The sequence below is a fragment of the Garra rufa genome, chromosome 24 (assembly GCF_049309525.1).
Source record: "Garra rufa chromosome 24, GarRuf1.0, whole genome shotgun sequence".
Classification (NCBI taxonomy): domain Eukaryota; kingdom Metazoa; phylum Chordata; class Actinopteri; order Cypriniformes; family Cyprinidae; genus Garra; species Garra rufa.
In genome coordinates, this window is record NC_133384.1 from 837,578 (window position 1) to 854,885 (window position 17,308).

The following is a 17,308-nucleotide window of genomic DNA, read 5'->3' on the forward strand; positions in this document are numbered from 1 at the left end:
ATTAGGACATACTGGATTAAATAAAACTATGTATTTATTTAAAAAGCACCCTTCAGGTATGTGTGATTGTGGAAGGGGAGAGGAATCAGCGGAACATGTGATTAGTGAATGTGTCAAATATGAAAAACAAAGGATAAAATTAAAAGAGGAAGTACTGAAGTTTGGAGAAAACATGTTGAGCCTTAAAAATCTTTTTAAAATCGGAGAGCAGATAATGGGAGAGTTGTTTAACTTTTTAAGAGAAACTGGTTTAATGAAAAGGATTTAATTGATTGGTAAAGTAATTATAAAGGTAGGAAGAAGGTAAAGTAAAGTTTTTTTTTTTTTTTTTTTTTTTTTTGAGTCATACCGTGATTAGATGCTTACATTTCTGGCCCACACTCCAGCACAGTAGGTGGCGGATATGCACCTTAAATGCCGGTTGCCACCCGCCATTAAAAAAGACGAAGAAGAAGAAGAAGACGAAGAAGGGGTTAAAAAATTTAACAACAAGCCCCATGAACCTTTGCGCATCCACGTGAATCCAGACTTCCGCTTGGTTGTGTGTTGTTAGCCGTCGAGAGTGTCGGTTGCCACGGTGAGGATGGATCACACCTCTTTAAAAGAGAGATAAACTTACGTAGTATCTCTCTTAAACACATTTGTCATATCTACACAAACAGGCAACGACTAACAGGGAGGAGTGTCATCACAACGGGTGAGTGTAAGGAGCAAAACTGTGCGGAAGATCATGTAAATGAGCATAACATTTAGAGTCAACCCAAAGAGTCAAATGAAAACACATTTCAGGTTATTAATAGTGAATAATAATAAATGACGCAACTCTAATGGCTTATTAAATGTCTTTATGTTGCAATACTAATAAATAGCTCTGAGGGTTGACGTTTATGCTGGTAAGGTTAATATTTAAATGCTGTCTCGGAACATTTGTGTTTATATTAACATTTTGTTTTTAGGTTGAATTTCTGCCCCATGTTAATTCACACGTGTTCAGCTTATTAAATGACCTTGAGGTGCATCTTAACACCATGTGTCCTCTGTAGATCCACTAATGCTTCTTAAACCAGATTACTGACAGAGATCTATTTTGTGAACCTTTTACTCTGTTTCCCATACGGAACGCCTTTTACGTTTGGCGTCATGTATTTGTGCATAACGTTATATGTATTGGGATTGTGGTATTAGCTGTGTGTTTTCTGTGTGCAGCTTATAGGTATTTCTGGCAGAATGGAATGAATTGAATGATGTGACAAAATCTTTAGCTTGAACCTAAACTGTTTCCCTGTGCTGGTTAAAAAGTCTTTTTACATTTTATGTGAAGAGCAAGAAGCTATTTTGTTTTGTGTAAAGAAACCGAAGCCTGTTTTTGGTTTTTTAGAACCGTTAAGCATTGTGACATTGTTTTCAAGATGATTGAACATATTTTACCCACAGTTTGCATTACTGTAGTTACACACACACACACACACACACACACACACACACACACACACACACACACACACACACACGTGTCTACAGTGTATTCAGAACAGTTTATTTAATCTATTTAGAACCATGCTAATTACTAACCAACTAACTATATAACTAACTAAATAAATCTCAATGGTCCTAACATAGGCTTAATGTTCCATGTCATCGTCTCTTTTGATTTTGGCAGTTTATTTTTAATTTTATACTATATTTGTCATTGCAGAACAAAGTAAGTGATATCAGCATCAGTCTCCTATGTGCAGTTATTTGTCATTGCTCATTACTTGACAACAAAAATCAAACGGGTGCAGTTTGATTGGCCTGTAAATCCCATTGGCTGCTGTTTAATGGATGGAGAGCTAATCGAAAAAGCATGACCATGATGCAAGATTTTATAGATATCTCACTGGCATCTTGTAGCCCGACTGACTAATTTGCCCCTTAAGACTGCAGTCTACACTAAAAAATAAATGTTTAACATGATCCCCTATCCTGCTAACAGAACCATGTAGTTTTACAGGATCAACAATTGAATCATGGACACGTATGTGTTCAGTTGTTATAGTGTGCTGTCCCATGCTAGCCTGGCAAGCCAGACCCACATAAATGTAGGGTCTGGGCACTCTCCATAGACAGGGCTCAACCGGAGGGGTGGGATAAACGGTTGTCTTTCAAACTCCTCGCCACGCAATAGGATAGCGCTACAACCAATCAGAGACTTAGTCGGTCAGGTGACGTAGTCAGAGCGACGAAGATTTTTAACAAAAATCAGTGCACTGTGCAGTCTGTCAGCTAAATAATAGACATAGATGGGCACTAAACCTTTAAAAGTAAACAAAAACATGCACAGACAAATCCAAATTACACCCTGCGGCTCGTGACGATACATTGATGTCCTAAGACACGAAACGATCGGTTTTTGCAAGAAAATGAACAGTATTTATATAATTTTCTTTTTAACTTTGATACACACCCACGTCCATCTGTCATGAGCACGAGTTTAACATATCTATGATTCGACTCGTCACATGTGAACGCGCTTTGATGTAGTATACGCAAACACCGAAAGGGGAAATATGTAAAAAAAAAAAAAGTCCAGGATGAGTTTGCGCAAGCAAACGTAATCTTTTTCAGCTTTAAATGGGTTTGAACAACCAGGATAAGCGCAAGTAATTACCATTTTGTATAGCCGCTATATCCACAATCTCTTGTGCTGTGTAAACAATGAGTGTCGTATACACGCCACGGATCGCTTCCGGTGTTTGCGTATTCTACACCACAGCGCGTTCAGATGTAACGTTAACGAGCTCCTGCTCAGGACACATGGACGTGGCTGTGTATCAAAAGTAAAAAAATATATAAATGCTGTTCAGTTTTCCACGCTTAATTCACGGAACCAGGAATTCCTGTCTGACTGAACTTATGGACGCAGGTCAGACGTCATCATGTTAAGCCCGCCCACCGACTCGTGATTGGCCCGGTACATCTTGGATTTTTCGGAAATTTAAGTGAATTGAGAGTAACTAGACTGACCTTAGAAGCAAATGTAATTTGCTGCCGCTAGGGGCACGTCTAGATTCTAGGCTAGTCCCATGCAGCAATAATGCAGGAACACATGAGATAACATTTCTCAAATAACTAGTCGAAGTCTGAAAACTGAGAAAAAAACTGAGAAGGTTTACTGCACTCACAGAAAACATATTTTTAAATGTTTGATTTTGATGTATAGTATTTACTTTTAGAGATCTAATTTATTGACTGCATGGATAGTTGTCCAGTGGTGTGACATGGTGTACTGCATTTAACTACTCATGAAGCTTTTATGATCTTATATTAATCGATACATTACATGGAGTGTATAATAAAAGACAAAAAGATTACCAAATAATAAACGCTTAAAATAAGTCATTACCAGTTAAAGGACTTTATAGGACCAGTTACGTTGCTTTATACACTAGTATCGCTTTTAAATTTGGAATGAAATCAAAATTGACCCTATTTGTAGTAAAGTTAGTAACAACTTTTTTATCTTCATGGAGACTTTCATGGAAAACATTATTTGTCCTTAAAGGTCCCATATTGTCAAAATCGAAATTTCCTGGCTTTTTTCATGATAACTGAGGTCTAGGGGCTATGTAACTACCATTTGAGTTTCAAAACAGTCAATCCACAGTAAACTGCACACAGCCTGCTTAAAGTAGCTGTTCATTTTCACGAGCCACTGTGACTTCCGCAAAGATGTGACGTCCGATCTACTCAGTCATCGCCTTCAGTCACCACCCCGAGCACCAATCACGTCCCACCCTCCTTTTGTCAAACCCAGACAATATCGTGTCCATAACATTGCTAAGCAACAACAACATGAAAACAAGTCGAGAAAACCCTATTCAGTCGATAGATGTCGAAACTACATCATTGCACAGGCTTCAGAACAACGTGAATATAAGAGACCACTGGCACGTCAACTTCAGCCTCTTTCACACAGCGATTCCGGTAAATACACGGATAATGTGTCCCATGATTTGTTCCGGAGTTGTTTGATTTGGTTCATTCACAGTTGTTTTCCGGAATCTGTGCGTGCTTTACACACAACCCATAAAGACATGTGACGTTTGGATGTGAGATGTAATGCGATGCATATGTTTCACTAAACAAACTGTGCTTCAGTGCTGATAGTGAGGAGCTGGCTCTGCCCGATCGCCGCTTCATTCCACTTTGCACATATTTTTTCGTTGTGAAGAGTCACATGATAACGTGCATCATCACTATGGTTCTGGCTTTTGTTCACACAGCGCTCGTTCCCGTAATTTTCCAGAATCAGCGCGCATTGTGAAAGGGGCTTTACTAAAGCAACAGTTATGTAGCTTACTGCATTCGGTGTTTGAAAAAGAAAAAACATTAATGATCATTCTGAAATATCCTGTTGAGTATCAGCAGGCTAGGCTCTCTCTATGGCTCTGGGCTCGGCTAAGGCATACATGACCGTAGTTAACTGTGGTTGGCCTGGCTGTGCGTCACTCAGGAAACAACAGGCCAATCAGAAGAGAGGCTAATGAATATTAATTAGATGGGCCAAAATCGACCTGTTTTTGACAGAGCTCCTATAAAAGGAGCTGTAAAAATATATTGAGATGGATTTTGGCACTTGTACCGCAAATATATATTCTTAAGGACATCAACAACTAAAATAAACCTCCAGAAATGTGTACAATATGGGAATTAATAAATTAATAACTAAACTATGTGAACTGTGTGCACATGTATTTTCTAAGTAATTGCATGAATACTAGATCTTCAAATTAATTTGCCATTAGTAATATTTTGAAGCATGGATTAATGAAAAGTTAAATTAGATTTAAGCAACATGATACAGTACTCAGTAGACAAAGTAAACATTAAATTGTTCCATTTTCTGTATTTGTTTTCAGTGCCAACAGTGGGATGGAGTGGCATTGACTGCTTGACTTCTCTTAAGCTCATCTACAGGACAGATATGATCAGGTGATCTGAGAGGAGAAAATCCGTCAGAGTACTGTTTCTCTGAGTGAGAGTGAAGATGAACCGTTACACAACCCTCAGGCAGCTGGGTGATGGGACCTACGGCAGTGTTCTAATGGGGAAAAGCAATGAGTCTGGAGAGCTAGTGGCCATCAAGAGGTGTGTCAAACAATTAAGCTGTGTCCAAAACCAAAGGGATCTGTTTTGCTCCTCAGCCCATCAGGGCCTTAATAGTCACTTTGACTTTTTCTGTAGACACCTTTTAAAGAAACATTGGGTTCCAAGGCAGAATAATCTCTGTTGATAGTGCACAAATATGTATATGCTTTAAAATGCTTGTCAGTTAAAATAAACATGTAGTCTTTAAAAAAAAAAAAGGAGATTAATTGCTACTTCATCAAACACAAAACTGCATGCACAGAGTTGTTGGATATCATAGGTACTGAAGGATACATCTGTGTTGCCCTCAAAATTCCACTAGAGTATGGCATTTTAGATTATGCTGAATGTGTTGTATTTAGTGTCAACATGACATCAAAATTGACTACATTAACTTATAACACATTCACTATTGCATTCATTCAAAATAAAATGTGAAACTTTAGCAAAATGTAATAACTTCCTTTACCACTAAAACGTTAAACCCATTTTTATTCTGACTGACACATCAGTATAAATTCCACTTCCTGACATCCAATAAATTCCAAATGGCAAACTTAATTTTTTTTCTCATTGAAAATCCTTTTTTCAAATTCTGCAAAAAAAGGGATCAACTTTAAGAGTATGCAATTTAGGCATGCACCTATTCTAAAGAGAGAGAAACTGATTGCCTTTCAGACAGAGAAGACTATTACTCTGTTTAGTAATGAAAACTATGTCTGTGGTATGGTTTACTGTAACTGTGCTTGTCCTCCTGAAGTGCTTAATATTAATCCGCCTCTTGAATTTATATGTTCTACCCTAAGATCATCTTAGTATTACTCAAACCCTAAACCAAAACAGCATCTGTACAGACCAGTTCCAGTATGTAACTATACATTATATTATATTATATTACATGAGTTTTTTTTTAACAAGCCTTCTTCATACATACTTTCCTATGGGATTCACTTAAATGCATGTTCATCCAAGATGCGTCTGCTCAGTGAATGGGGGCTGGTGGTGTAAATTATAAATGCCGTTCTTAGGTGTAGTAACTATGCAGGAACAGGCAGACACTATGCAAATTGATAGCTGTGTGACGGCGAAAGCAGTGAAAGTGGAGATAAAGCTCTCTCTTACATAATTCCATGTGGACCTCGCTCAGGTCTCATCGAGTCCTTGTATATCAGCTGCTGGAGAGCTGTTATTACAATGATACTCAGCTTTTTTGTCTTTCTTTAGATTCTTGCAAAAACATACAAATAAACATTGTACTCATTGTATCTACTTGTTTTCTTACAAAAAACTTACAAAATAAATAATTTTGTACTACTTACAAAAAAAAATAACTTAATAACCACTAACACTAGCTCTCTCTATTCTATTTGTATTCTATCTATGTTTTTGTTTAATTTATTTTAGGGATGCACCGAATATTCGGCCACCGAAAATTTTAGAGAAGACTTTTATCACGGAAACAACACAGCCGAAACAGTATGTTGACACAAACAGAAACCGCAGCCTGCACGTACTTGTCTGAAGCAACACGTCTGCGGTATGGACGTATTTCAGTATATCAGAGAAACCCACGGATAGCGATTTGCAAAACTTGTAATGCCGAAATTTCAAGGGGGGGTGTGTCTGCAGTCGTGCGTGCAGCCAGTGATGAGAGCAGAGATCGGCGCATTGCTCAGACAGATGTGGCTTTCAGTGTGTGAAAAACAATGGCTTTACGTTGGTGTTACGTCACAATATTTTAAAGATATGTCTTTTCTATATACTGTATTTTTTATAAATATTTATGTTTTAAACCGTGGAGGTGAGCCAATGGATCTCACACAAGCAACGTGAAAACTGCGCAATATGCTAAAGTGAAAGTAAAAACTGACAGTGCTATCAGCATCTGACATGCATTCTCTCAGAGACAATGAGAGACGATTATACTTCATATGCTGATATTAATTTAGTCCCCTACTATTGTGTAAGGGTTGTTTTTTGAAAAACTTAAAGCTCTTAATTTAATGAAACTTCAAAAGGCTGTCCATTGAATAAATATGAGCGCTGCATGTTTCAAAGTTATTTGCTGCGCTGCTTTGTTTACCATTCTGACAGCGCCTCTTGCTGGAAGAGAAACACGTAGAGTTGTAAATGTGAACTGATGGATCCACAAGATAATGTGTTATAAAAATTTAAACAATTTAAACAAAGGCAGTAAACTATATGTATATGTTATTTAAGTAATATAATACTTGATTGATAATAATTGTTTAAATTAATATAACTGATTTATTCTTTGAAACTTTAATATTAAATTATGCAATTGCAATGCCTTGATTTTAGTAAAATTAGTACACAGTCATAGCCATAAATGCAATGGTACTAATAATTGGCATAATTCTTTCGGTGTTTCGGTTTTCGGCCTTTGTTTCCTCTTTTAAGGTTTCGGCCAAGAATTTTCATTTCGGTGCATCCCTATTTATTATAAAAAAAGTGATATATGTACTGCGTTAGACTATCCAGGTTCTTACAGGATTTAGCACATATTGTTGCTCTTTTGTTGGTTTGATTGCTTCTATTGTCCTCATTTGAAAGTCACTTTGGAAAAAAGTGTCTGCTAAATGATTAAATGTAAATGTAGAAACAAAGACAAGGGCTGCTCGAAGAATGATTAAAAAACTTCAGTGTAAGAACTAAAATCTAAGACTTATTTAAAAGTATTTTTTGGTTACACTTTCTATGAAGCCTGTATTTATAATATATTATAAGGGTATTCATAAGGCATTATAATGAATGCATAATGCATTATAAAAACCTTATAATATGTTATATCATCTCATGAGTATTCATAAGAACAGTTTTAATGTATTATAATATTTACTTATGTGTGGTTATAGCTTTTAGGAGTATGATGATTTATAACACACAATGAACACATTGCATCCACCTAAGTTACCATGGATTATACTTCTCATAGTTATTACGTATTATAAGTCTGATATCTTGCCATGTTACTTTACTTAAAGCAGACAAAGACCACTTATAAGTAATAATAATAATCATTATTCTCAAACAGCCATAAGATCAGGTATTAGATCAGATGAATGTCATATACTATGACACATTTGCTTTGCACTATTTTTATTGTAATATCAGTTTGATTATTTTGATGGTACCCTTTAGACAGCTGTTGATAAGTAACTCTGCAACTACGTGTCAACTAGCAGTCATTGGAGTATTAGTAGGATGTCTGCTAAATATATGCTAACCCTTTATTTTAATGGTTCCCCTGATTATAAGTAACTTTGCAAGTACATGAACCTTCTACCTAACCTTAACCTAAATCTACTAATACTCGAAGGAGTGTTAGTTGACATGTAGTTGCAAAGTTGCTTATAGTCAATATACCAAAGGGACCATCAAAATAAAATCTAATGAAATGTAAAAAATAAATTTGATATAGTCCATTATAAATCAAGTAGATTTAATATGATGTTCATTGTGTGTTATAAATAATCATACTTTTAAAAGTTATAACCTCAAATACATAAGTATTATAATGTATGTATTATATGTATTATAATGTATTATAATTTATGAGATGATAGAACATATCATACATTTTTTTTTAGAATGCTTAAGAATACGCTTACAATGTATTATAAATACGGGTTTCATAGAAACTGTTACCTTTTTTTTCCACAAAATGAACACCGTCAAGAGATGTATTTAGAAATTTTCATTTGCACCATAAAACAGTACTTAATAATAAACAGGAACATTTTACTACACAAATGCCACATGGAGACTTCTGTGAACATTTTTAAGTTATGGCACTCATATTGTGTTCATTGTAGTACACTGATAAATTGTGAGTGCTATATTAAAATTGACTATGTAAGCAATATTAATATTAGCATTGTTCTAATAATAGTGGGGTGGTACATTCTGATGATTGACTGATTTACCTGAGAAGTTTGTTGTTAATGAATCCATGGAGATATATCGGTCATTGTGTTTCTCACAGAATGAAGAGGAAGTTCTACTCATGGGAGGAGTGCATGAATCTGAGAGAGGTCAAGGTATGATCTCAGAGGACACATATGGAGCCTTCATTAATCACTTAAAAAATAAAAAATGTTTAATTGTTGACATTTAGAATTTACACTGTGCCCTAACCAGACACAATGTGACAAGCAGTTTGTCCACACTAGCCGTGACAAGTCATAATCACATAATCAGTACCTGCCAGATCAGCCATGATGTTGCAGAAATTTAATGTTTTGAATGTAAAATATTGTCACAGCTGGTTAAGACATGGTGTAAACGGACACAGGCACAATTGTAAAATGTGGGGATTCATAGTGTTTCTGTTGGTAATTTTTATTTCCCTGTTGCAGTCTCTGAAGAAACTGAATCATGCTAATGTGGTGAAGTTAAAGGAGGTGATACGAGAGAATGATCATTTGTACTTTGTCTTTGAATACATGAAGGAAAACCTCTATCAGCTCATGAAAGACAGGTATGAAGAGATTCCATATTCCATCTGCTATTTCCAATTATTAAGTGCTCATGATCCCTTTGATATACAAATGAAAGAATTAGATCAGCCAAAAATGAAAATTCTGTCACCATTTACTCACCCTCAAGTTGTTCCAAATCTTCAAGTTTCTTTCTTTTGTTGAACATAAAATAAGTTATTTTAAAGAATGTGGGTAACTAAGTAGTTTCTGGCAAAAAATAATACGGAAGCCAATAGTGACCAGAAACTGTTTGATTAACTACAAAAAAGAAACTCATACAAATTTGGAACGCTTTGACTGTGAGTTAATGATAATATGATTACCATTTTTCCCATTTCTAATTGTCCCTTGAAGTCAAACTTTACCTTGGTCAAAACATTTTGAAGTGGGTGTCAAACGGTTGTGCTTGATGAACGACACTTTTTTTTGACAGCTGTGCTAATTCTCTGTCTCCAGAACCAAATTGTTCCCAGAGTCAGTCGTCAGGAATATAAGCTTTCAAATATTGCAGGGGCTATTATTTATTCATAAGCATGGTAGGTCACAGAGCCATCATATTTGTGTCCAACAAACTAGAACAACTGAGTCTGAAGGGTCTCAGTTCAGTCCAGTATCAGATGTCTGAAGAGCTACTATACAGACTGAATCTTGGGACTGTTTCTGCTGAAGACTCAGTTGTTCTTTTATCTCTATGGTGACAGGATGTGTGAGTATCTCAGCTGCTGCAAAAGTGTACAACTAAATCCCATAAAACCTGATATGCCCATGACTTCCCTTCAGACTCATTGTATTATAAGCAGTTAAAGGGGTCATATCATGTTTATTAAAATATTTTTCACTCTGAAGTTTACTGATAATGTCAGGGCCTTATGTAATCTAACTTTTTGCCATGTAAAATGAGTAACAGCACTTTTTTGTAGTTGCACTGTTGCTTTCAGTATAGTTTTAATTTGCCCCATCAGTCAGTTATTTAACAGTTAGGATCAAACAAAAATGATCAGGATCTTATTAAAATCAAATTTCAGTTACTCCTTTCTAAAGGCTAGTTTACCTTGCACCTACAAATGCTGATCAGCGGCAATGGACACCTTTGGCGGGTTTTGTCAGATCAGTGTTACATTGTTGGTGTGCATCTCTTGTTGATCGGTGCTTGTTTCAGTCACCATTCATTGGGTCATGGAATATCTTGAGAAGTGACATACTTTAATCTGGTGATTGTTGCTGTTGGTCGGTGCTGTTGGTGGAGTGTGAATTAGCCTTACTATTGATATTTATTAGAAGGATATGAGGACAAGCAGGTGCTTCTATCCAGAAATGGGAAAAGAAATAAAAAAATTAATAAGAGCCACATTATTAAATGTCATGGTTGTATATTTATCAAGTAATCCACTATTATAAAATTACTCCTACTCAACTGAGATTTGGACACCATATTACACAGTAATTATACATTCAATATTTTGGCTTTTGCGACTATTTGTTTGTTTTTCTTTTGGGGAAAAAAAAAATTGTACTATGTGTTTTGAGTTTTGCAAGTTGGAGTATGCTTTCATGGTACAATAACCTCTAAAAATAAAGCCAATTTGTTTTTCCATGATGCGATCCCTTTGAAGAAGCTAATACTTCTTCTGCCGCACTTTCCTTACTTGCAGTACTTTAAGAGCTGTAACCAAACAGAAAACCACTGAGTCTTACACATCTTGTGGGTAAAATACTTGCGGGGTTGTTCTTTTCTTATCCTCTTTCTCTGTTTCTCTTTTCTTCTTTCTTCTGTGTCTCTTGTGTGTGAAATTCTCTGACATCAGGGAAAATAAGATGTTTACTGAGAATGAAATAAGGAACATCATGTTTCAAGTTCTCTCTGGTTTGGCATTTGTGCACAAGCATGGTAAGATTTCCTTTCTTTCATTTGTTCTTCTCTAATGCGTTATGGAGCTTCATAACACCTTTATGAAGTTTAATTAGTTCCTAATTACATTTATAGTAGTATTATGTAACATGTTTATTAAAGTTATTTTACACCCACAGTCAAGGTGGGAAATAGTCCATTTATAGTCCATCAGACAAGGTGTCTTATAAAATCCCATTTTCAAATAAAAATTAATTAATTAATTAAAAATATATGTATTTTGTGAGAAACTGGTCAAATGTGTAAAACATTAATAGTGCATTCAGAATTTGTCCCACTCACTGAAAAGTTTTATCTTAAGATAAGGAAATATTTTTTGAAGAAAAAAATAGAACTATAGTATATTGTGGTATTTGTTACAAACAAAACTTATTAGTTAATTAAGATTTAATGGTGTTATATAGGCTCCATGTCTCTGCATGTGCATTGGGTGGAAGCAATAGAGGCATTCTAATGGCCATTTTGACATTAATATCTCTTTGGCGTGATCCTGTAGGATTTTTTCACCGGGATATGAAACCAGAAAATTTGCTATGTATGGGTCCTGAGCTGGTGAAAATTGCTGACTTTGGACTGGCTCGAGAGATCCGCTCTCGGCCTCCTTATACAGACTACGTCTCAACACGATGGTAAGAGTATAAAAAGAGTCACTCGACTTTTTTTTTTTTTTTTTTGTAAAAAAGTGTGAAATTTCACAACCTGACAAATGCACAACAAAATAAACCAGCAAAACTAAAAATATTCTTCTATTGTGGAACTAAGAAAATTGTGTATTGAGACTTGCCCATAATATTAGGAGAGGGCAGAGAGCATTATATCATTTTGTAATACAAATCTGCCCTTTATCTTCTAGTAGAAGAAACACATAGTAGTAGTAGTAGTAATATGTAAAGTGAGTTAATTTTTACTATATATATATATATATATATATATATATATATATATATATATATATATATGATCAATTTTTATTGTGTGTTATATATTGATCAGCTTTGATACTTTAAGAACAATTAGTGGATGTGCTAGTGTCCATGCTGGCCATGGTTTTCTTTACTGGCTGAAATGTGAGCATTTCAAAGTTCTGTCTTATGTGTTTGTGCTCAGGTATCGAGCTCCAGAGGTGTTATTAAGGTCACCAGTGTATAGCTCACCAATAGACATCTGGGCGGTAGGCTGCATCATGGCTGAACTCTACACTCTTCGACCTCTGTTTCCTGGAAACAGTGAGGTGGATGAGATCTTCAAGATCTGCCAGGTTCTTGGTACAGTAAAGAAGGTATGATCAAATGTAAAGATGAACAAACCATCAGGAAATCTTGAGTGGTCAACAATTTAAGGTTAGCATAAGATTTTGGGCCTGTAGAAACTGACCTCTGTCAAGATATCGATCAATTAGGAATTATTATTATTATTATTATAATTTTTTTTGTACTTGGATAAGCTCTTCCTTCTTTTAAAGTTAATGCCACAATTACTATAGTGTAAAATATTCTCAGATGCTGAAGTGTGACATAAGGCCCATGGACTAAACATTACTTAAAACATATACCATGAAACCATTAACTGTAACAAAATTAAAGCATAAGTGTTTTCTCAAACACTACACATTTAACTTCTAATATTAACATTTTGGTTTCAAGTGTGGGAATGTGCACCAAACAAATTCAGTTCATGACATTATGCTGAAATCAATTTACAAGATTAAGGTTTTTTAAGGTTTTTTTGAACATGCTTAATGTTCTCCAGCAGTGGAGAACACCTTCTCTACTGCTCCCTTTGTACCAGAAATGCAGAGGATACATCTTTCCAAGTTTGATAGTAATAGGAAAACAGACTGCTCCTTCCACTACATGAGTGTTCCCCTTGTAAGAAGTAATGGCTGTGTCTTTGTATTACCTGACTTCATCCTTTGCCTGATTATACAGTGAGAGAGGTAAATGTTGTCTTTTAGGAGTGGAAAATGCATCTCAAAATAAGTCCTAAAAAGCACAGGAGTTTACATTTTTACAATAGCTTTGTTCTATGTATTGACGTAATTTCAATTTCAATTTCAATCTTTTTTAAATAGCCAATAGTGTTTTGTTTATATCACAGCTTGAGCTCAGGAAAGCCGCATTTGACAGCCTATGACAGCCACAAAATCATCCATATCACTATAAATTCTGTGTAGAATTCAAATGGGTCCTATACGTTTTATGGTCTGCGCTGACTTGCGCATATGATTTGCTTCGTGCTATCGTTTCTCTGGATCTGAGCAGACTGTGTCCGCACTGTGGTGGTTCGCAGACAGTTCACACATCTCTCTCTCTCTCTCTCTCTCTCTCTCTCTCTCTCTCTCTCTCTCTCTCAAAATCTCTCTCTCTCTCTCTCTCTCTCTCTCTCTCTCAAAATCTCTCTCTCTCTCTCTCTCTCTCTCTCTCTCAAAATCTCTCTCTCTCTCTCTCTCTCAATTCAATTCAATTCAATTGAGCTTTATTGGCATGACTGTATAATAGTACAATGTTGCCAAAGCAATAAACAGTGAACAACAACAATAAATACATAAATAAATAAATAAATGCATAAAAAAGAAAACAAAAACAATAGCAAATATCATGTAAATATCTACAGAGAGCAGTGATAAGGAAAAGGGGGGTTCAGCCTTTGTCCCTCATAATGTGGCAGGAGGAAACATACTGCGCTGCTAAATGGATACACTTGTCTTTCTCTCCCAAGATATAACCGAGTTTGTCTATGTGGCTTACTTGTTGGAAATCAGGCACAATTTGAGCTATTTTGGTAAAATAGGCGTCTCTGATGTTTTTATATTTGCTGCACTCCGTAAGGAAATGCAGCTCATCCTCTATAAGTCCATCTGTGCAGTGAGAACACAGTCTTAGCTCTCTGGCTCTCCAGCTCTGCTTGTGTCGACCCGTCTCTACATATAGACTATGCTCACTTAGACGATACTTTGTCAGGAGCTTTCTCTGATGATAATCTTTAATTTTGGTCAAGTAAGGTGCCAATTGATAACCAGTCTTTAATCTGGAGAAGTACTTTAATTTGTTAATTTGTGCTATTTTGATTTGCCAATCATGGATATATTCTTCCTGGGTTAATCTACCAATTTCTTTAACTTTTGCATGTCTAAACTGAATTGTTGAATTTAGTTGGTGTTTTTCCACTAAATATTGCATGGGGTCACTCTCTGGGTGTCCTGCCCTGTAAGTAAGAGCACAGTGATGGTAGCCGTCTGTCAGTGTGTCAGACAGATGGAACCAGAACTTCGCTGTTCTCTTCTGGATTTCTGCTAGGAGGGGGAATCTGCCCAATTCTGCCCTGCAGCCGAGATTAGGGGCGTTTCTGTGGAGTCCCAGGATGTTCTTGCAGAACTCGAGGTGGAAAATTTCAGTGGGGTTTTTATCCCAAGAATCATAGTTTAGTTTAAATTTGGGGGCCCAGATTTCACAGCCATACAGAAGAATGGGTTTGATGATGCTGTCAAAGATTTTCAGCCACAATTTAATGGGTGGGTTGAATTTGAATAGTGATTTTCTAATTGTGTAATAAGCCCTACGTGCCTTATCGGTCAGATGTTTTATTGCCAGATCCAATTTACCCGAAGCTGAGATTGTGAGACCCAAATAATTATAACATGTGACATGATTAATAAGTGTTCCCCCGATTGTGAAACTATACTTTTTGTCAGTAAGGCGAGGCTTTTTCTGAAAGATCATTATTTTGGATTTCTCCATGTTTATTGGTAAGGCCCAGTCTCTACTGTAATTTTCTAAAATTGAGAGGCTTTCATGTAGCCCCTCTTCATGAGGTGACAAGAGCAGAAGATCATCGGCGTACAGGAGGCATTTGATTTCTTTGCCCTCTAGGGTCAGGCCAGGATTAGAGGACTTTTCGAGTTTTGATGCCAATTCATTTATGTAGATATTAAATAGAGTCGGGCTCAGGTTGCAGCCTTGACGGACTCCTTTGGTCTGACTGAAATAATCAGTCCGTTTGTCACTGATTTTGACACAGCATTTGTTTCCGTTGTATATGTCTTTTATGATGTCATATGTCTTTCCTCCTATTCCGCTTTGAATTAGTTTTAGAAAAAGTCCATTATGCCATACCGAATCGAAGGCTTTTTTAAAATCAATGAAGCAGCCAAATATTTTCCCTTGTTTTGTTTGGTGAACATATTTTTGTATAAGTGTGTGGAGTGTGTAAACGTGATTTGAAGTTCTCTGTTTAGGCATAAATCCAATTTGACAATTGTTTAAAATTTTGTGTTCTTGGATGAACTGAATTAATCTGTCATTAATGATCGAACAGAATAGTTTTCCGAGGTTACTGCTCACTGTAATGCCTCTATAATTATTTGGGTCATACTTATCTCCTTGTTTAAAAATTGGGGTAATCAGGTTCTCTTTCCAGATCTCAGGAAAGTGTCCAGATTTTAATAAAAGGTTGAATAATTTTAGGACAGCAACTGTCAGTTTGGGGCTGCTGTGTTTCAGCATCTCATTAGATATTCCATCTAAGCCACTTGATTTCTTCATTTTTAGGGATTTCATCTTCTCTGTCAGCTCAGTTAATTCTATGGGCTTGTCTAAATGATTTAGCCTGTCTTTAATAGTGTATTCCAGGTTATTTAGTTGGGAAGTCAGATGTTTTTGGGTGGGGGTTGGTTCGTTTAGTGAATAGAGTTTTCCAAAATGTTGAGTCCAGATTTTTGGGTCATAGATGGGAAGGTGTTTGGTCTCTTTGGATTTTTCTAAATTTTTCCATAGGTCCCAAAAATAATTTTGATCGATTGCCTCCTCAATTTTGTTTATTTTTATTTTTATGTGATCAGTTTTCTTCTGTATTAGCAGTGACTTGTATATTTTGAGGGTTTGTTGATATGTGGCTCGTATTTGTTGGTTTGCTGGGTCTCTGTGTTTTTTATTTGATAATGATCGTAATTCTTTTCTTAGTTTTTGGCATTCTTTATCGAACCAAACATCTTTAGCCAATTCTTTGCATCTGAATTTTTTTCTTTTTCTGAGGGCTTTTCTGACCACTGTAGAAAAGATTTGAGTTAACTGTTCAGTTGCTAAACTGATACTTCTCTTCTCTTCACTAAATGTAGTCAGGAGAAATAAGTTTATCATGTTGTCAACTTGGGTGCTGTGGAGCGCAGCTTCATACTGGGCAGGACTGTCTTTGCTCCATTTAAATTTGGGGGGGAGTGGATATAGTTTAACTTTTTGTTTTAAAGAGGGCAGATGATTCACTGATCTGTTGAGACTGAGGACTATGTGGCTATGGTCTGAAAATGGCAGCTGTGGCATCACAGTGAAATAATTGATTTTACTTTGGTCTATATCTGTGATGGCGTAGTCTACTGTGCTGCTGCCTAAATATGAGCAGTATGTAAATCGACCCAGGGAGTCACCTTTTATTCTGCCATTAACTATATATAGGCCCAGGCTTTTGCAGAGCTGCAGGACTTGTTTTCCATGTCTGTTAATTATGTTATCATAATTCTGGCGTGTTTTAGTAAAGAGTTTGTGTTGATGATTAAATGAACCATTTATATATTTGTCTCCATCTGAGCTGATGTAGTCCACTTCCTTCCCTGTTCTGGCATTCAGATCTCCCATTAATAGAACTGAACCGATAGATTGAAAGTAATTTATCTCTGATTGAAGGGTTGAGAAGATGTCTTTGTTATAATAAGGTGACTCATATGGGGGGATATATGTGGCACACAGGTACAGGTCCTCATCTAAACACAAAATCT

The 17,308-nt window shown here is 36.1% G+C and overlaps 1 protein-coding gene across 4 annotated transcripts in view; it reads left to right on the forward strand.

Annotated features, from left to right (window-relative positions):
• Positions 1-544: 544 nt before the first annotated feature.
• The window catches only part of mak (male germ cell-associated kinase), a 44,810-nt gene continuing 28,046 nt past the window's right edge, over positions 545-17,308 (forward strand). For 2 of the 4 annotated variants that reach the window (XM_073830690.1, XM_073830692.1), the window contains exons 1-7: positions 545-697; positions 4,902-5,130; positions 9,137-9,191; positions 9,510-9,631; positions 11,438-11,520; positions 12,038-12,170; positions 12,649-12,820. In XM_073830690.1, coding sequence (XP_073686791.1) covers positions 5,030-5,130; positions 9,137-9,191; positions 9,510-9,631; positions 11,438-11,520; positions 12,038-12,170; positions 12,649-12,820 — 666 coding nt within the window. In that variant the 5' untranslated portion in view covers positions 545-697; positions 4,902-5,029. Of the gene's footprint in view, positions 698-4,901; positions 5,131-9,136; positions 9,192-9,509; positions 9,632-10,088; positions 10,169-11,437; positions 11,521-12,037; positions 12,171-12,648; positions 12,821-17,308 lie in introns of all 4 variants that reach the window. The other 2 variants (XM_073830691.1, XM_073830693.1) reach the window with 2 other exon arrangements.